Source organism: Acartia tonsa, chromosome 11, assembly GCF_053477335.1.
Source record: "Acartia tonsa isolate MP-2025a chromosome 11, ASM5347733v1, whole genome shotgun sequence".
Classification (NCBI taxonomy): Eukaryota; Metazoa; Arthropoda; class Copepoda; order Calanoida; family Acartiidae; genus Acartia; species Acartia tonsa.
In genome coordinates, this window is record NC_137270.1 from 348140 (window position 1) to 368584 (window position 20445).

Consider the following 20445-nt stretch of genomic DNA (forward strand, 5'->3'; position numbering starts at 1 on the left):
ATAGGACAATTCTAACATGCCTAAATTAACGAAAAAAGCTATCCGTTACGGACGGACCGACCCTAATTATAGAAAAGCTTCGCTTTTAAAAATAAGATCAAACGGATAATTGTATTACATAAAATTGAAAAATCAGCATGTTTAAAATGTACAGAACATTCGGTAAAGCTTATCGAGTTGCTAAGCTTTCTAAATTGTACCTAACTACTACAGAAATTACCATGCAAAGTTTGAAATTCTAACATGTCTAAATTAACCTTAAAGAGCTAACCGTTCACGCAAAAAAGCTAACCATTACGGACTTATTGAACGACTCTAATTATGGAAAAGCTTCGCTATTAAAAAGCTAATTAAAACAGCAAACACAACGATAATGGAAAGAAAACAAAGTAGCGGGTTTTGTTGTATTTTCTTAGAAGCTTTTGATTATTTTAGGTTAGGTAAATGTTAATGATTGCCCGCAGGGTTAGTTCCCTACGCAGCAGTTAGAAAAGCTACTGAGAAAATATGACGAAACCCACTACTTCGTATTCTTTACATGATCCCAATATTTTTTAATAATAAAGATCACCAAATTGATGGTGTGATAGTACATACGCCAAGCCAACTAAACAATATCTCTATAGATATCAAAAAGACCTTAAACCACCACTTTGTCTGTTTTAGTGGTGACGTTACTCTGTAATTGTTTGTACCTGTCAGTTCATCTGTCTGTTGGTAATGCTAGGGTTCTTCAATTTTGATTTCTAATCCATAGTAAAAAACAAGCATCTAGGGGGCTCTGTATTTAAAAAGGTAGATAGGGAACAAAAAATAGCCTAAAACAATCCTGTGACCTATTGGAAGCTTCGAAGTACTTTATGTAATACTAGCGGTTGCGCCCCAAGCATCATCTAGGTGCACTATATTCGAAGAAAAATAGCCTAAAAACTTACCAAGACATTTTACAGAAATAAAATAGTCTAAAACCATCTGGCGAACTACAAGAAGCTTCAATGTAAAGGAGGAACTTTTCGGTTCAGCAGATCCTTGAAACATTTTTTGGATCAACTATTTTAAAGATTTTCAGTCACATGAATTCTTACATTTTAAAAGCGAAGCTTTTCTAAAATTAGGGTCAGTCCGTCCTTAACAGAAAGCTTTTTAAATTTAGGCATGTTAGAATTGTCCTATCGATTTCAAACTTTGCCTTATGATTCCTGTAGTAGTTAGGTATATTAGGTAGAAAACTTATATTTTTATATTTTGTATATTCAGTTCTGACACTTTACTATTTAAGAGCTTCGCCTTTATGGATGTTGTCATCCTTGTTTTTAATTCAAATTCAATTTTATAAGCTTTAGAGGTGGGGGAGGCGTGGATTGGTTCATTTTACTAGAAAGGAAAATGCAACTTTCTCTCTCACTCAACTTTCAGATGATGGGCGCTCTGTAAAATACAAGTTTAAAATAAATGGATTATTGTCAGTTAACCCAGACAATATATATGTATATGTAATTAGGCGGTATTCTGCAGGGAGTGAGGGGACATTGGACTGTTTATTACACTAGACCCAAAAGTTTTATAGTAACCTTTTCTTATTTGAAGGCTTAACAACTTTAGGGTATTCATGGAATTTTGATTGGTTGGTTTATTTGGTTGAGTGTCCAAACGTTTCAATCAATAATTGTTATCTATAGAAGGGGTAGTTCTGTTTATCATCATAGAAGATGTACATCAATTTTTTGGCCATTGTCTTATCCCTTTAGATCCCTGGGTATTCTGTCTTTCTTCCAGGGAAAAAGGGATAGGAAACATTATGCTAAATTGGTATACTTTCTAATTAGCAAATATCAGAGTAGGCAAGACAGCAATCTTCTACAAAATATGATAAACTAATTTTCCAGTATGGTTTCAAAACCGATTAATGTCTGCTGGATTAGAACCAGTTAAAAACCATACTAAAAAATCGTATTACGGACAATTTTCCACGACTATTAAATAAAAATCATAAAATAAATACCAGTTTTGTTAGCCAGGGCCTTCAGGATCTTGGGGCTAACAAAATTGGTTTTATTCTTATCATTTTTCATTTTAATATCCGTGGAAGAATGTCTGTATTACTATTATAACAAGTCAATAAAGAAAATAAGATATTGATTATACAATTCTGACAATTGTAAGTGATTTAAAAAAAGAAATACTTTTATTTAATAAAGAACACACTGCATATAATTTGTTCATTTTTTAAACCGAGAGATAATGTTCAAGGCACGGTTAAATATCTTCGATAATAGATAAAACACACCCAAACACACACACAATTGGGACTTTTTAAACCGAGGATTGGCTTTTAAAGTACGGTTAGATATCCCCACAAACAACACACACACCCTAACTCAAAGTCTATATTGGTTTCTAAAGTGGTTTAGAATTATAGTAAAACAATATATTTTACTCTTTTTTTGACAAGCCTAACACTGTCTTTTGAAACAATTATTATTCTACTTAATGAATTAAGGCTCATAGTGTAAATTCTATGAGTTTATGTTCCTACTCATTGAGTTCAGGGAAATTACACTGGCGCCTAAAGTTTAAAAATTCTCATTTGTTGGTGTAAAACTTTGGGTACTTTTCAATATTGGTTGGTTAAAACCTGTGGTGTCTTAACGTTTCAACTAATAATTTCAATTTACAGAAGAGGTAATTTTCCATTGGAGTTATTCTTTGATCGTTTTTTTGGCTTTTCCCTTAAGATACCTTAAAAATGGGCTATAACCTTACTGGAACTGTTACGAAAACAAGGATGAAAATATCCATAAATGCGAATCTCGGAAATCAATCTGTACATCAAACAAATATAAATAATATCAAAACTTAATAAGCAAGTTATTAATATATACAGGGTGCGCCACATAAATCCGGACTTTTTTTAAACGGCCATAGCGCCAAAACTACTTGACCAATCAGGACGTTTGACCCCACTATAAAAAGCTTAGGTAATGGCCTTTTTGCCCATGAAAATCTTTGGACGATGGAGGACGTGTACGCCGAGCTGGCCGCGCATATGTTCAACAAGGCAGATTCGAATTGCGCAGATAAATTACCGTGGATTTATGACTTGGGCCTACTAAATCGGACCTCAGCCCATCTGTAGGTGAAATGGACTAATAAAACTTGCTTGAAATACTATCAGATATCTAGTGAAAACACTAGAAAAGACTAGAGCTCTTAATCCCAGCTGACTTGGCTGTAGTACTCCGACAAAGTGGATCGTGGTAGATTTTAAGATGTCAAAAACGACAATAATCTTGAAAATTTCTCGGTTCTTGACTTCAGGGGCCCATATGGAACCTTAAAATTCGTTTTAGACTATGTATTACGCTGATAACTCAATCTTAAATTTCGTGCCATTTTTAAAAAGGTATAAAACGTTGTTCTAGCTTAACTGTGGCCCAAATTAGAGCCGCCGTGTCAAAGGGTAGCTTTAAAGATAGGTTAATTTGGATCCTGCTGTTACTTACTCCTTAAGGAGATGTGGCCTCCAAGCAGCCCCGATCTTAATCCAATGGACTTTTTGACCTGGAGCGCCATTAAAGCATGAACCAATAGACGCGCCCATACCAAAAAGACCTCTCTCATTGCTCCTATCATGGAGAACTTCGCCTGCTTGAACAGGGACATGGTGACCAGGGTCAGCGGGCGGTTCAGGGGGCGGGTAGAGGCGGTGATTGAGGCTGGCGGCGATTTATTAAATAATCTAATAGTCATATACCTAGGTTGCTTCCCAATTTTAAAAATTCAATAAAATCTTGAAAATTGACAATTTTATGTTTATTTGTTTAAAAATAAGAAAACGTCCGGATTTATGTGGTGCACCCTGTATAAAGGTATATGTGGTGCAAAATTGCATAAATATAGGACTCTGTTTGAGTACATACTTACATATTAGGACTTTAATTATAGAGATGCTTTGCTTGAGATATTGTACCTTGTTGTAATAAGTATCAATCTTCCCAAAAACAGATGAATAGGTTGCTTATATCTTTAACAAATTTTGTCATAGGTAAAAATCAGCATGTTATCAAGGACAAATGGTAACTATTATAGAGTTGCTTTCTTTTCCTTATTCGTTTACTCAACTTTTATAGACTTTTATTGAAATTTAATTGGTTGGTTTATTAAGTTATGTGTCCAGTCCAACCGTCTAAACCATCATTGGGTAAGTACATCAATTTTTAAGTTATTGGCTTATCCCTTTAGATCCCTGTCAGAAACATAATGCTCTTCATTGCATTGCCAGTAAACAAATTTCTATCTTTAATAGCAACAAATGAATTATGTTTTGCCGGACAGACGGACAAATATTTTGAAATAAAAATTTGTTCATTTAAGAAAAAATCTTATAGCAGCTGAACAGATAGCTTCAATACTTTCAGGAAAGTTATTTGTTAGTTGGTTTTTATCTATCTTTAAAACAGAGATCAATTAATTTTTTGAACAATGATATTCAAGAAGCAAAAACTATTATTCTGTTATATAGTACAATTTGAATTTTCAAACAATTTTCAATTGGTTTCAATAAATAAAAACTTAATTTCTTTTTAAAAGTACTTGAAAGTTTATTAAAAATTAATGGGCAAAATTTACATTCTACTAAATTAAATTTTTTTTGTCAAATCATTATCTCTACAAATATCGCTAAAAATTAACAAACACTTAAAATTGATTAAATTTTTAGCCACGTATAACTTTAAAGGTACAAAAATTACAGTTGATTCATTTTATTAACATTTATTCGAGGTATATCCTTGGACACTTTTTATTATTTAATTGCGTATTATGTACTAGCGGCTTCGCCATAGCCTCTATTATTGGACAGTTCCCATCCTATATAGAATGATCCATTCGTAATATGTAAAGAAAACGAAAAAAATTAGGGGGGGGGGAGCTAGGGGGGATTTATCTTTTTTGGAGGGGGTGAGGTTGTCTCACCCCCCAAGAAAAAAGCTTAAAGCCACCACAGGACCAGTAGGATATTCCCTAAAGCTACTTAAGGCTTCGGACAGAAATAGAGACAGACGGAGAGACATCCTTGTACTTTTCATTATAGATCAAATTTAAAGTATATAATAATTATACTAATGAGACAAGGCATACAGTTTGGCCATTTTTTTACAATATGAAAGTGCTAGCGTCACTCTCAGGGAGGAAGGGTTTTTAACCCCGTTTTTTATTTAAAATATAAATTTTAACAAATATTTAAACTTATTATCTTCCTTGGAAACAAAGCCCTGTGTAGTCGTTAAATTGAAAAAGTCAAAAAGTAAATTCACCCAAATTATTAACAGTTGAGCCTAACAAAATGTTTTTACATCAAATATCAAATAGGCCTACTTCTTTTTGCAAATAAAAATTTTTAGACAACAAATTGTACAATCAAATGGTAGGTAATACATTTTTTCAACTGAAACCTAGGGTCTAGGAACAAAATTCTGTATTCAAAATCAATGACAGGAGATAGTTTACAATTTCAACATAATCTTTCACTCATTTTGTCATTATACTGTATGGTACAATATTGTTTTAGATTAGCTTTTCATCAACCTAAAGCCAACCACCTTGATTAAATCAAGCAAAAAATAAAAGGCTTTTTCATAAGCCCAACTTCTAGTTAAACAAACTTAAAAATGTTATTTCGTAATAAAAATCAAATTATATAAATAGGGTTGTGCAAATTAAAGTTGATGTTCTTATAGCATTATATAGTTTTATGTCCTTAACCATTGTAAAATTTATGTTTTATCTTTTTAGTTTACAATAATATAACAATAACAACATTTCCTTTTTTAATTTTTTGAATAATTTATTTTTGTAATTCTTATTTAATCTTTTTTTGAAAAACATTCTTTAAGATTTTCAAAACATATATTCCTCATATCTTTTGTCATACAATGTGTTTAAGCTTAAATTTTAAATCTTGTAAGAATTATTCTGCCAAAACTCTTTTGTGTCTACTGTGTGTTACTATAAACATGTGTTTCCATGGACAATATTTACTTAAAACTCCAATATTAAACAGTAAATGTTGCAATTTACCTTTAGCCTTTTAATAGAAAGAATAATTTTTAGCTTCACAATATAAAATATAAGAGTATAACTAAAGAATTTACCAAATCTTAGAAATTAAAGAACTTTATTTCAAGTAGATAATAGAGCAAATTTTAGCTGGTGTGTGGTATTTTTGATGAGAGAATCTTTCCTTCTTAAGAACCTAAATTTTACCCCTAGTTTCATTGACTTGATTCCACATTGAATCATCACAGCAATCAAGATATTACAATGGATCTTCAAAATATCCTAAAATGTTTTGTCTTTACTTTTTCATTTGTCATGTTCTGTTATCAGTTGAACATTGCTACCTTAAATTTGATGAACCCAGGAATAGTAGATATTAATCAAGAAAGAGATATCACTGTTGATGATATGCCTCTTATCACAGTCTGTCCTACAAATCAGATCAAAATGGAAATGAATGCAAAAATAGGTTTTTCAAGTTTTGAAGAATCCCAGACTATGGAGGGACTAGAGTTTATCAGTGAGGAGGAATTGCAAACCACAAGCACTGAGAAATCCACAAGAATGGAGGAGCTAGGGTATTTGAATTTAAATGACTTTCTTTTGGGGCATAATGATAAATGCAAAGGAAAATTTGTGTACATTTTTTACGCCTGTGTATCCTTTGGAGCACATATGGACCTTACCTTTGATGAGCTCAAAGGCCAAGTATTTGATATGGGCAAAGTTGGCCAGTTACTTGAAGGAAATTCTAAAGATTATTCTTTGGTATTTATACCAGGATATGGAATATGCAAAGAAGCTTCACTTCTAAACTATACTCAGGAAATAGAACTGTATCATCACAATCCTGATGATGCAAGAGTGATGATAACAGATAGAAACTATAGAAGCTTTTTTATGCCTGATGTTTCCTCTCATACTGGAAGTAAAATCTTTATGAAATCAGAAACAGCCCATTACATCAATGTCAAGATTCAAGAAAGAAATACCTGTACAAATGAAGAGAAACAAATGTCAGAGAAGGATTTCCAGAAATGTGTTGATGATAAAATTCAAAATGAATTGGAACAAAATAATATTAGTTGTGTGCCTCCATGGTTGTCAAACAACAAACAATGCAGCCAAACTTACCCTGATGTACAGAACTTCTATGGTAATTTTATCAAGGACTTTATAAAAAACTACAGAGATATGGTGCTCATAGGGAGTAATATCAGGTTTGAAGAGGAATGCAGACAATCTTGCAAAGAAACTATTTATGTTGTAAATGAAAAGGGATCAATGAAGTCTCCTTATAGTGAGGCTTTTCTTAGCTTTAATCAGAAAGTTTTGGTAACAGAGAGAGTGCCAAACTATGATATGTTCAAGTATATCATTGATGTTGGCAGCAGCTTGGGACTTTGGTTAGGACTATCTGTCCTGGGGCTTCATGATCTGGTCATCTGGGCTGTTCAGTTTGTCAACAACACCTTCATCATCAAGAAGATCAGATCTGCAGTTACTAAATAAGTTCAAGGTATCTCAAGTTTAATATTGAGGACGTATATTTGGTTTTTGTTAATTCAAAACTATGTAGTTCAATATACAAAACCCTACGGTATGAGATTCAATAATCGAGTTACAGTATTAATCAACAATTGTTTAAAATCTGAGTTCAGTACAATCAAAATTAGATTTAACATGTATTGTTTACAATTTAGACAAATAGCTGACACAATTAGTTAAGAATTTTGATCATTCAATCATTTTCAAAGTTTAGAAAGTTTTGATTATGCAAAAATGATCAGATTATGTAGAGCATGTATAAGATTATGCAGCATAATACCCAGTGGGTAACATTATAATTCAATTGCAAATGACAATACAAAGATTGTAAAAATCTTATTCTGTTCATTTACAAATTAAAACAAAAAAATTATTATTAATGTTTTATTTTACAACTTAAATAACTTTAATATCTATGTGTCATTGTTTTTAAATAATCTGAGTGCAGTGTTACATTAAAAATTTTGATATTGTTATGTAAATGGCATATTTTTTTAGGGGAAAATATTTTAATTGTAATTGAAGTCTAAACAATAAGAAAAATATTCAGAATAATATCTTTTATAAATATTCTATTAGATAATAAGATAAATGTAATAAATGTTGATTTTATAGTAAAACAATAAAAAACAAAGAAAATGCTTTGATGATTTTACTAGGGTAAAACTAGATGAATAACAGGGTCATGTTCCTACAAGCCAAAAATTTCCAACTCACTTATTGCACTTTGATTGTAATCCCTTTAAAAAACAGGGACAACAATATCCATAAAGGCGTAAAAGAGAAGCTCTTATATCAGACAATAGGACAAACGTTTATAAACACTTCTAGTTTAAGAACTTAAATGCATTTTCAGTACTTTATTAATAAGTGTTTAGCTTACAACATGGTACCAGTTGTCCTAGGGTTCATTATTAAAAACTAAAATAATTATATCATATAAAAATTGGTTGTAAATACGTTAAAAATCAACTTTTTTAAATTGACCTACAAAATTATTGATAATAATTTTAGAGTTGCGCTGCTTTCTGAACCATGCTAAAAACACAATGCCAAGTTTGAAATCTATAGGACGATTCTTTTCTGTATAAATTAGATATTAGATACATCTATTTTGAAATACTGTAAGGACAGAGTAACCGTAATAATAGAAAAACTTAACTTTAAAAACAATAAAGGGAGATTTTAACATGCCCAAATTATTGATATAGCTATTCTTTACATGCTGACGGACAGACCCTAATAGTAGAAAAGCTTCTTCTACTATTCTTTCTGGTATAAATATCTCTTTACTGTACGGGCCTTATGCTAATTAAGCTACAGCTGGTAATAATAAAAACACATTCATAACAATCAAGTTTTCCTTCTGCGTAACGCAGACACTCTACACCTTGGGTATGTTTGTCATACATTCCATTATTATCATACCTTGTGATTACTTACGAATATAATATGGCAAAGTAAGTTAATGAAATGACAAAGTTTTATATTTTTATTGATAGATTTTAAACAAGATTGACAACATATATAATTAATGAATAACATAAAGCATTGATAGGCAAACGAACAAAGTGAGTTAAATATCTTATGCTCAGTTGCCATGACAAATAAAAGAAGGGGAGATAATATGCTAAAAAGGATCTTTGAAAAAAATCTAAAAAGTATAATCAGGCTTGAAGTGTAGTTATAACATTACTGGCATAATTCACAGGAGTATATCTTCTTATCAGTATGAATCACAATGTGTAGAAATAAATTCTTAATGTCGGAATGCTTCTTTTCACATGTATCACAAGAGTATGGCTTCTCTCCTGTACAGTTCATCTCATTTGTATGAAAAGCTTTTAAACATATATATGTTTTATAACTTATATTTTCACCTGTATGAATTCTATTATGTATAGTTAATGTACTTTGTTAAGAGAAAGCCTTTTCACATGTATCACAAGAAGATGAATTCTCTCCTATATGTAATATTTTGTATCTTGTGAAAATCGATATGGCTCTCCTTTATAAAGTGATGGTTTCTATTAGTTTCAATATCACTTAACCCACCAAAACTTATTATTTAAATATAAGCTCCCTAGAGACTTGAAGTGGCGTAGCCGCTAGCATTGCATATTAACTTGATTCAGACTGCGTACAACAGGAATTGTTATGAACATACTTACATTTTATGACTTGATTATATAAATGATTTGCATAAAAAGTGGTGTCAAAGAAGTTAAAATTAACTTGTTTAAAATGAACGTTATGGCTTTCTTTTAACGATTATAGATTTGCTGCGTTTTCTAAATCGTACCTAACTGTCACAAGAATCATTATTTAAAGATTAAAATCGACAGGACAATTCTAACATATCTTATTAATGAAAAGAGCTAACCATGACGTACATACGGACCCTAGTTAAAGAAAAGCTTGAATATGAAAAACAAAGGTTTAGTTAATTTTACAATATTTATTGTACATTATAGAAACATGTTGTCAAAATATAAACAAAATATTTGTCATCTTAAATACAAATTTATAATATGAACTAATAGGATGTCCTTCTTTATGCATGTATACATGGTCAATACTATCTCATAAACGGCTTGATAAAAGAGAAGGGGCAATGCATTCGGTAATATGATAAATTAGAGATGTTACGGATATTAATTAAAATTGGATAATCAATTTTTGTTTGGATTTTTATAACAAAAAGTAAAATTATATTTATAATTCTCTGATTAAATTATTTACAACACTCTCATTCATTTACATTTCAATAGAGAGAGGATCAATATTGTCAGCTCTCATCTGGATAGAGAGAGGATCCTCTTCAAATATTATTTCTTCTTTAATTTCTTCCTTGATATAAACTTCTTCACATTTAATTAAACTAATAATTACAGAAGTTGGAACTGTATTATTGTTGTGATAAATAATTTAATGATTATTTATAGGATTGGATAACAAACAAGATATCTAACAAACCAGTCTGTAGGCAAGAGGACACCGTGACCAGGAGGACTATTATTACAGCTTTTCATCATTACTAAATGTTCAGGCGATTTTTTATGTCTTGTTAAATCTGAACTAGAGATATATTGTTTGTCACAAAGTTTACATGAGTATGGTTTCTCACCAGTATGAGTTCTTTTGTGGTAAGAAAAGTGACTACGAGTTGCAAAGGTCTTTTCACATTGATCACATGAGTATGGCTTCTCTCCTGTGTGGATCCTTTTGTGTTTAATCAAAGCACTATTGTCAGAGAAAACCTTTTCACATTGATCACATGAGAATGGCTTCTCTCCTGTATGGGTCCTTTTGTGTTTAGTTAAAGAGCTATTGACAGAAAAAGACTTTTCACATTGATCACATGAGAATGGCTTCTCTCCTGTATGGATCCTTTTGTGTCTAGTTAAAGCGCTATTGTCAGAAAAAGACCTTTCACATTGAACACATGAGTATGGTTTTTCATTAGTATGTAGTCTTTTGTGTACAGTCAAAGCACTACTCTGAGAAAATGTCTTTTCACATTGATCACATGAGAATGGCTTTTCACCTGTATGGATTCTTTTGTGCTGAGTCAATTGACCACTAGTTGCAAAGAACTTCTCACAAATCACATGAGTATGGTTTCTCTCCCGTATGAACCCTCATATGAACAACCAATTTAAATTTCTCTTTAAAATTATTATTACAAATATGACAGGTATTCATGCTGGTATATTCTCTCTCAATCTCCTAAAATATTATTTTTATTAATAAAAACACAAAATATTGTTTTTCCACAACACAACACTCAGGTTAAAACTGAAACAAGGATGACAACTTCCGTAGAAGCAAAGGAATAAAAATTGTAAAAGTCATATCCAAGATGTTGTCAATAAAGATAAATAATTTTTAAAGGACAAACGACCTTTTTAGTAACAATTTTACAGATCCTTTACTCATTGTTAAAGAAATCATCAGAACAATTCTGACATGTTAAAATTCTTTTATCACAATCATATCTATCCAATGCCTAATAAATTCTACTAAGACATATAAAAAGATCACTACTCTAAGTACTATACTAAATATTTTATTGGTCATTCTTTGTTGTTATGTGTATTTTGTTAAATAAAAAGTTTTAAGTTCTATTAACTAGTAAATGCTATCTAAAGTTGTATTTATGACAAAAAAGTTTTTGCCATATATAACATGCAACAAAGTTGAAAATAAAAATGTAAAACTCATTTTTAAAGAAAAATCCCTGGTCAAATCTTTTAATTTTAATCAATAACTTTATATTATGCACTACTACGTTATTTAAAATAGAAAAAACTTACAGTTCACTATTTTTTTTAAATGCAATTCGTGAAACTATCCCTTTACGATAAGAGCTCCTGTTATAGACGTACAGACAAATGTAAGAAGTTTTTTTTCTTTTAAAAAGAGAAAATTGTAGAAAGAAAGTAATAAACAAGGATGATAACACTTATTAAAGCGAAGCTAACAAACATGGAATGACAGCATTTATATTGTGTACAAAAGTTGATATGGTTTTATAACCCATACACCCCCTCCCCCCTTTCCAGATTTAGTTATTATAATTATTGTTTATAATAATTGTTCTAAATCAATGATAAATGGGCGGAGTTAGAATTTAATAAATGAGGCAGGGGAGTAAAATGAGGGATTTAAAAGTTTGGGGTAAGCACCTCTTTACCCCTCTCCCAGGACTTATATGAGTTAGAGTGGTAAATATAAATAATACATTTACATAAAACTGGAAATAAATTGTTATGATAGAAGAAAAATATCCAGAAAATTAACACAAGACTTTAGCAATCTATCTTTGATGAAAGCTGAGAAGATACTTATTTTTTATAAAAATTTGTAACAGGGTAGTATAGACAGACCAACACATCAAGTGATATATAGAGTAGGTGCGATATTCGGAAAAGGTCGGCAAATTAAATACAAAATAAGAATGACAACATTCATAAAAGCAAAGCTCTAAATCAGTAGGACAAACAAACGTTAACACTTAACGGGTGTCAGAACTGAATAAGTAGAATATAAATGTTTATGTCTAAGGAAAATTGTAAGTAAATTTGTTGCAAAACTGCATTGTACTGTACAGTATACTGTTTAAGGATATTCTTAAAATTTTTAGAACTTGATTATAGAGAGGCTTCCTTTAAACATTGTACTTTGTTGCAATAAGAACCAAAAATCAGATGAATAGGATAATTATAACGCATAAAAAAATGTAATTTAAAAGTTAAAAATCAATTTGTTTAAAATGGATGTACGGACATTCTGGGAACGATTATAGAGTTGCTAAGCTTTCTACATTGTATATAAATCATAAAAACCCTATTTCCGCAGGTATAATCTTTGCAGATAAATATTTAAATACCTTATAACATAAAGTAGATCTGTATAATTTCTTTCTGTTCACTGTGAAATTTAGTTGCTGACTGACAATTATTCTATAATCAACCTAAAATATAAACAATAGTTAACTCTTGTTTTATATAAAATAGAGTAATCTCCGCCTATTTACTTAAACATGATACGGCAGTGAACGGTGGCAAATCGCCTTTTTTATGTTAATCTTTTTTAGTCCAAACACAGTAACTAACTAGTCACCACTCCCCCCCCCCCCTCATTTGTATCCTATGACAATTAAATGTTTATATTTCTATTTTATGATGAAGAACAATATCAATAGTATAAACTCTATCCTCATCATAATTCTGTTGACAAGAAAGAGGATCTTATATTTCTTGTTTAATATTTTCTTCAATATTGTCACCTCTCATCTGGATAGAGAGAGGATCTTTATCAAATATTTCTTCTTCTTTAATTTCTTCTTTAACATCAACTTCTTCACATTCCATGAAACTAAGAGATACAGAAGGTGGAACCGTAGAATTACAAGTTTTCATCATTTCTGAATGTCCAGGGGATTTTTTATGATATGCTAGTGCTGAACTAGAGATATAATGTTTGTCACAAAATTTACATGAGTATGGCTTCTTACCAGTGTGGATCCGTTTGTGTTTAGTCAAATCACCATTTTGAGAAAATGTCTTTTCACATTGATCACAGGAGTATGGCTTCTCAACAGTATGGATCCGTTTGTGTTTAGTCAAGTCACTACTAGATGTAAATGTCTTTTCACATTGATCACACGAGTATGGCTTCTCACCTGTATGGATCCTTTTATGGACAGTCATTGTACTTTTATCAGAGAAAGTTTTTCCAGTATGAGCTCTTTCATGGAAAGTCAATTTACCACTAGTTGCAAATGTCTTTCCACATTGATCACATGAGTATGGCTTCTCTCCAGAATGAATTCTTTTATGTACAGTCAAATTAATAATTTGAGAAAATGTCTTTTTACATTGATCACATGAGTATGGCTTCTCACCAGAATGTAGTCTTTTGTGTAAAGTCAAAGCACTATTCTGAGAAAATGTCTTTTCACATTGATCACATGATTATGGTTTCTCACCCGTATGAACCCTCCTATGAAAAACCAACTTAGATTTGTGTGTAAAACTCTTGTTACAAATATCACGGTATTCATGCTATTATTTCCTCTCTCAATCTCCTGAAATTATTTTCATGGATAAGAATTAGAACATAAAATATTGTTGTACAGATATTTGTAGGTAAAAATTGTTTACGCAAAATCCAGATAAAAAAAGGTAAAATAAAGGATGACAACTTCCACGGAAGCAAAGATAAAAAATAAAATTCCAATGATTACATAATATAAAAATTGTTGCCAACTGAATAACTAAATGTTTATAAGTGCAAATAGCCTTTCTTGAAAAAAATATTACAAATCCTTTATTTTATAATTCTGATAAGAATAAAAAAGAGCTATCAGTTATAAACTTACAGACAAATGTGAAAAAACTTCGCTTTGAAAATTGTAGAAGGAAGTAATAAACTAGCATAATAACATTAATAAAAGCGAAACTGACAAACATGGAATTTATTTTGTATACAGTAGTTGATATGGTTTTTTCTCTTCCCAGATTTAGTTTTTTATATTTAAAGAATATTTAGGAACTCCTACTACTTTAATTTTTCTAATTCAATGAAAAATGGGTGGAGTTGGAATTTAATATTTGAGGCAGGGGAGTAAAATGAGGGATTTCAAAGTTTGGGACAAACACACGTTTACCCCCATCCCAGGACGTATATGAGTTAGGGCGGTAAATATGAATAAATACATTCAATAAATTGTTATCATAGAAGAAAAAATTGATGACAACATCTATAAAAGGCGTGGATCTGCAGTGATTCCCTAAGATGATGCACATAATTACCCCTTCTTTAGATTAAAATTAGTGGTTGAAACGATTAAACACTCAACTTCATGAATCAACCAATCAAAATTCACTATTGTTCTCAAATTTGTTAAACAAACGAATAAGAAAACATTATTATAAAACTTTGGGGACCTCCTAGAAAAATATCCACTCTATCTTTGATAAAAGCTGAGGAATTGCATATTTCTCATAAAAATTTAAATCTAAGCATGACAGACAGACCAACACATCAAATGATATATAGAGTAGGTGAGATATTAGGAAATTGACAGCAAATTTTTTTTAAAACAAGAAAAACAACATTCATAAAGGCAAAGCTCTAAAATGGCAGGACAAATGTTAACACGTAATGGACGTCAGAACTGAATAAGCCGAATATAAATGTATAAATCTAAACAAAATTATTATTAAATTTGTTGCAAAGCTACTTAATAAGAACTTGATTATCGAGACACTACCTTCTAACATTGTCCTTAGTTTTTTTTAGATGATTATAGTTGCTACGCTTTCTAAATCGTACCTAAATACTACAAGAATAACCATACCAAGTTTGAAATTGAATGGACAATTCTAACATGACTAAATTAATGGACAGAGAAAGGGACGGACCGTCCTTATTTATAGAAAAGCTTCGCTTTTAAACATCAGCATTAAATAGCATAAGAGAATGAGTCTGGAGTAATTTCTCTCTGTTCTTTGTGAATGTTAGTTACTGACTGACAATGTTACAATTATCAACCTAAATCATAAACAATAGTTATATTCATTAAAATTAGAGTGCAACAAAATCTCCGCCCATTTACTCAATTTTTATGCTCAACGCGGACTCCTCTCACTTTTAATCAGAAACTGGACATCAAATATTTTAGTTATAGGGTTGTGATGTTACCAATGTAAATAAAATATTGGCGGGAAATTATTGTTTATTGTTCATTATTACATGAATAGGTTTTTAATTATATATATGTCAATTGGTCATATTCAAACAATCCAAATATTACAGTCTGACAGAAAAGAATATTGTAGATTTGCTTTGCACAAAAGAATGAATAAAAGCACATACTTTTTGGGGGAAAAGATAATCACCTTTTTTACGTCTATGGGAGGGAGTTGTCACTCAACCTAAGAGATATGAGCCTCTTTATTTCCTCTCGGGGTAAAACCTTTAGTAATAAAAAATTTAATAACCTGCGTGTTTGTTAACAAAATTAGTAGAAAACTTTTGTCTTATTGATATCTATACCCTGTGCATTTTTATTTGTTTATAAATTAATCTGAAAATAATATATTTACATTAGACAATCATTTTATTTACACTACAAGATAAATAAATAAAATAATGATTTTCTTTATACTGGAAAACAATAATATCAATCATGTAAAAAATCATTTAAACAGCAAGTTGTGTGTGAAATAAAATGGAGACAGATTTAATATGGAGATCCTATAAAACCAAGTGTAAAGTAAGTATACTTAGAATTTAAATAAATAAAAAATTGCAACAAATAAAGATAAAATGCAGATTTTTAATGTGAAAAATAAGATTTAGATTTTTTTTAAATTGAGCAATAATCCTGTCTCTTAAAATGAGCATTTGTATCCTATGACAATTAAATGTTAATATCTATATTTTATGATGAACAATATCAATAGTATCAATTCTATCTTCATCATAATTCTGTTGACAAGAAAGAGGATCTTATATTTCTTGTTTAATATTTTCTTCAATATTGTCAGCTCTCATCTGGATAGAAAGAGGATCTTCATCAAATATTTCTTCTTCTTTAATTTCTTCTTTAAAATCAACTTCTTCACTTTTAATGAAACTAATAGATACAGAAGCTTGAACTGTATTATTACAGCTTTTCATCATTTCTAAATGTCCAGGGGATTTATTATGTTTTAATAGGGCTGAACTAGAGATATAATGTTTGTCACAAAGTTTACATGAGTATGGCTTTTCTCCTGTATGGATTCTTTTGTGTGTTGTTAAATCTCTATTCGTTGTGAATGACTTTTTACATTGAACACATGAGTATGGTTTTTCACCTGTGTGTCTCCTTTTGTGTTCAGTTAGATGACTACCATGCTTAAAAGCCTTTTCACATTGATCACATGAGAATAGTTTCTCTCCTGTATGGATTCTTTTGTGTTTAATCAAAGTACTTTTATCATAGAAAGACTTTTCACAATGATCACATATGTATGGTTTCTCACCTGTGTGGATCCTTTTATGCTTGGTCAAGTCATTACTTTGTCTGAATGTCTTTTCACATTGATCACATGTGTATGGCTTCTCACCTGAATGGATCAATTTATGTCTAGTCAAATGACTACTTTTGGAAAATGTCTTTTCACATTGATCACATGAGTATGGCTTCTCATCAGTATGAATCATTTTATGGGCAGTCAAGTTACCACTATTTGCAAAGGTCTTTTCACATTGATCACATGAGTATGGTTTCTCACCAGTATGAACTCTCATGTGAACAACCAAGTTAGATTTCTTTGTAAAATTCTTATTACAAATATGACAGGTATTCATGCTGGTATATCCTCTCTCAATCTTCTAAAAGATAATTTTTACTAATAAAACATATAATATTGTTTTCAACTAGGATAACAATTTCCATAGAAGCAAAGCAATCAAATAAAAAAGTCGTATCCAAGTTGTTGTCAATAAAGATAAATAATTTTTAAAGGACAAACGACATTACTAGCGTCAATTTTACTGATCCTTTACTTATTGTTAAAGGAATCATCAGAACAATTCTGATATGCCTAAATTTACAATAAGAGCTAGTGTTATAAACGTATATACAGACAAATGTAAAAAAAGCTTTGCTTTTAAAGTTGTAGAAAGAAAGTAATGAGACAGCGCAAATTGGCACTAAAAATTTGACGTCATAAAATAAAGTTGTCCAATGAGAGGCCAGTCTAAATTGTAATTGACCAATGGTAAAATTTATACTCCCCTCTCATTGGTTATTTTATCATATGACGTCATTTTTTTGGTGTCATTTTGCGCTGTCTCGAAAGTAATATACAAGGATAACAACATTAATAAAAGCGAAGCTGACAAACATGGGGTGGCAGCATTTATATTTGTGTACAGAAGTTGATATGGTTTTATAACCCAACCATCCCCCCGCCACCTATCACCAGATTTAGTTTTTATAATTATTTTTTATAATATTTAGCAACTCCTCCTACTTGGTCTAATTCAATGATAAATGGGCGGCGTTAAAATTTAATATTTGAGGCATGGAGGAGGGGGAGACTAAAATAAGGAATTTCAAAGTCTGAGGTATGTAAACACCCCTTTATCCCCATCCCAGGACGTATATGAGTTAGGGCGGTAAATATAAATAAAACATTCATATAGAACTGGAAATAAATTGTTAACATAGAAGAAAAACAGTGATGACAACAGCTATAAAATCAAAGCTCAAATAAACCAGACTATCAGAAAAATCCAGGTATCTAAAGGGATAAGACAATGGCAAATAAATTGATGTACATTCCCTAAGATGATGCACATAATTACCCTTTCTGTAGATTAAAATTAGTAGTTGGAACGATTGAACACTCAACTTAATGAACCATCCAATTAAATTCACTAGTGTCCCCAAAGTTGTTTCTTTAAGCATGAAAAAAAAACATCTAGCTGTAATTTGCTGGTTTTAGCAACGCCATCATATAAGATTTGTGAAAGGTGGTGGCTCAAACAGAACAAATGTAACGTAGTCTGTACGGACAAACCAATGGACAACAATATTGTAGACTTGCTTTGCAATTAAAACTTAATAAAAGAAATTAAAGTACCTTTCATGAGTTTATTCCACAATCAAAATTCCTCTGCAGATATCTCTCTGTTCACTGTGAATGTTAGATGCTGACTGGCATTGATTCAATTAACGATCTACAATAAAAACAATAGTTATACTTATATTTACAAAAACTAAATCTCCACCCATTTACTTACATATGATGCTCAACGCCGACTCCTCCCACTTTTAATAAGAAACTGAAAAAGCAAATATGATATGGTGTTATTTTAAATAAAGATAATGGCGGCAAATTCAGGGAGGGAGGAGACATTGAGCTGATTATTACACTAGTCCCAGAGGTTTTATAATTACGTTTTCTTTTTCGTTTGACCATCAACTTTGGGGACCATAAATCCCTTCTGATTGGTGGGTATATTAAGTTGAGTGGCCAAACGTTTCAATCAAAAATTTATTTCTACAGAAGGGGTAATTTTGTGTATTAATATTGGGGATGAACATCAAGTCCCATTATATTCCTGCGGGTAATTAGGAAGAAAAATATACTAACTTAACTTTAAAATAGGAAAATTATTCTTTATTTTATATGAAATAGCGGCTGCGTCCCTAGTATCTAGGGATATTCGAAGGGAGAACTATATCGGTTCAGTGGTTAGCAAGATACTTTGCTACAGACTAAAAAAGCTTACTACTTACTAAAAAATAGGATAGGCTGTTTTGAAAAGAGCACAATTCAAAGGTTATTTGATGCGTATAAACTGAGAGACAACAATAATGTAGATTTGCTTTGCACATAAAATATAATATAAAATTAAAACAAGATACCCTTACATCATTATAATAAAGTAACAGGATGTCTGTTTGTCTTTCTGTTCCAAAGGAACTCGCTAACCGATGAACCGATGTGATTCCCCTTTACAGGGTAGCTTCTTTTAAGCCTTGGCAAGGTTTATAGCTAATTTGAAGGAGGGTACAACCACCCTCCCCATAAAAATCGCCAAAAAAAAAAAAGCTGCCCTGCAGGTATTTTTGATAATTAGCTAAAAGCACCATATAACGGCAAAAAAATATTTTTGGTAAACAGCTGATTTTAATAAAGATTGAAAAGAAACAATTTTACATTTCTTTAGAGGCATCTAGGGTAATAGCCGCTAGTAGTTAGATATAATAACAAAGATTTAATATATTCTAGAAAGTGAGAGGTAGGTTGATCTTACTATAATAGTTAGATATAATAACAAAGATTTATATTCTAGAAAGAGAGAGGTAGGTTGATCTTACTATAATAGTTACCTAGATATAATAACAAAAATTTATATTCTAGAAAGAGAGAGGTAGGTTGATCTTACTATAATAGTTAGATATAATAACAAAGATTTATATTCTAGAAAGAGAGAGGTAGGTTGATCTTACTATAATAGTTACCTAGATATAATAACAAAGATTTATATTCTAGAGAGAGAGAGGTAGGTTGATCTTACTATAATAGTTACCTAGATATAATAACAAAGATTTATATTCTAGAAAGAGAGAGGTAGGTTGATCTTACTATAATAGTTAGATATAGTAACAAAGATTTATATTCTAGAAAGAGAGAGGTAGGTTGAATATGACAGAATTGATACAAGAAATCATGTTTACCTGATTTTATATTAGTTATTTGTTTTAGTGAAGGTTGGAAGAATTATACCTACTTTTTTCATATCATTTCATTGTTTTGCTTCATCTGA

The 20445-nt window shown here is 30.8% G+C and overlaps 2 protein-coding genes across 2 annotated transcripts; both read right to left on the reverse strand.

Annotated features, from left to right (window-relative positions):
• Nucleotides 1-10108: 10108 nt before the first annotated feature.
• On the reverse strand, nucleotides 10109-16203 carry LOC145331940 (uncharacterized). Its single transcript, XM_080176815.1, has 4 exons — nucleotides 16116-16203; nucleotides 13397-14197; nucleotides 12998-13081; nucleotides 10109-11334 (listed from the first exon to the last, which is right to left on the reverse strand). Exons 2-3 carry the CDS (start codon nucleotides 13818-13820, stop codon nucleotides 13077-13079), a joined length of 429 nt encoding a protein of 142 aa, XP_080032941.1. The 5' UTR covers nucleotides 13821-14197; nucleotides 16116-16203; the 3' UTR covers nucleotides 10109-11334; nucleotides 12998-13076.
• Nucleotides 16204-16343: 140 nt separating this feature from the next.
• On the reverse strand, nucleotides 16344-20443 carry LOC145331719 (uncharacterized). Its single transcript, XM_080176530.1, has 3 exons — nucleotides 20357-20443; nucleotides 18753-18849; nucleotides 16344-17496 (listed from the first exon to the last, which is right to left on the reverse strand). Exon 3 carries the CDS (start codon nucleotides 17470-17472, stop codon nucleotides 16627-16629), a length of 846 nt encoding a protein of 281 aa, XP_080032656.1. The 5' UTR covers nucleotides 17473-17496; nucleotides 18753-18849; nucleotides 20357-20443; the 3' UTR covers nucleotides 16344-16626.
• Nucleotides 20444-20445: the final 2 nt, after the last annotated feature.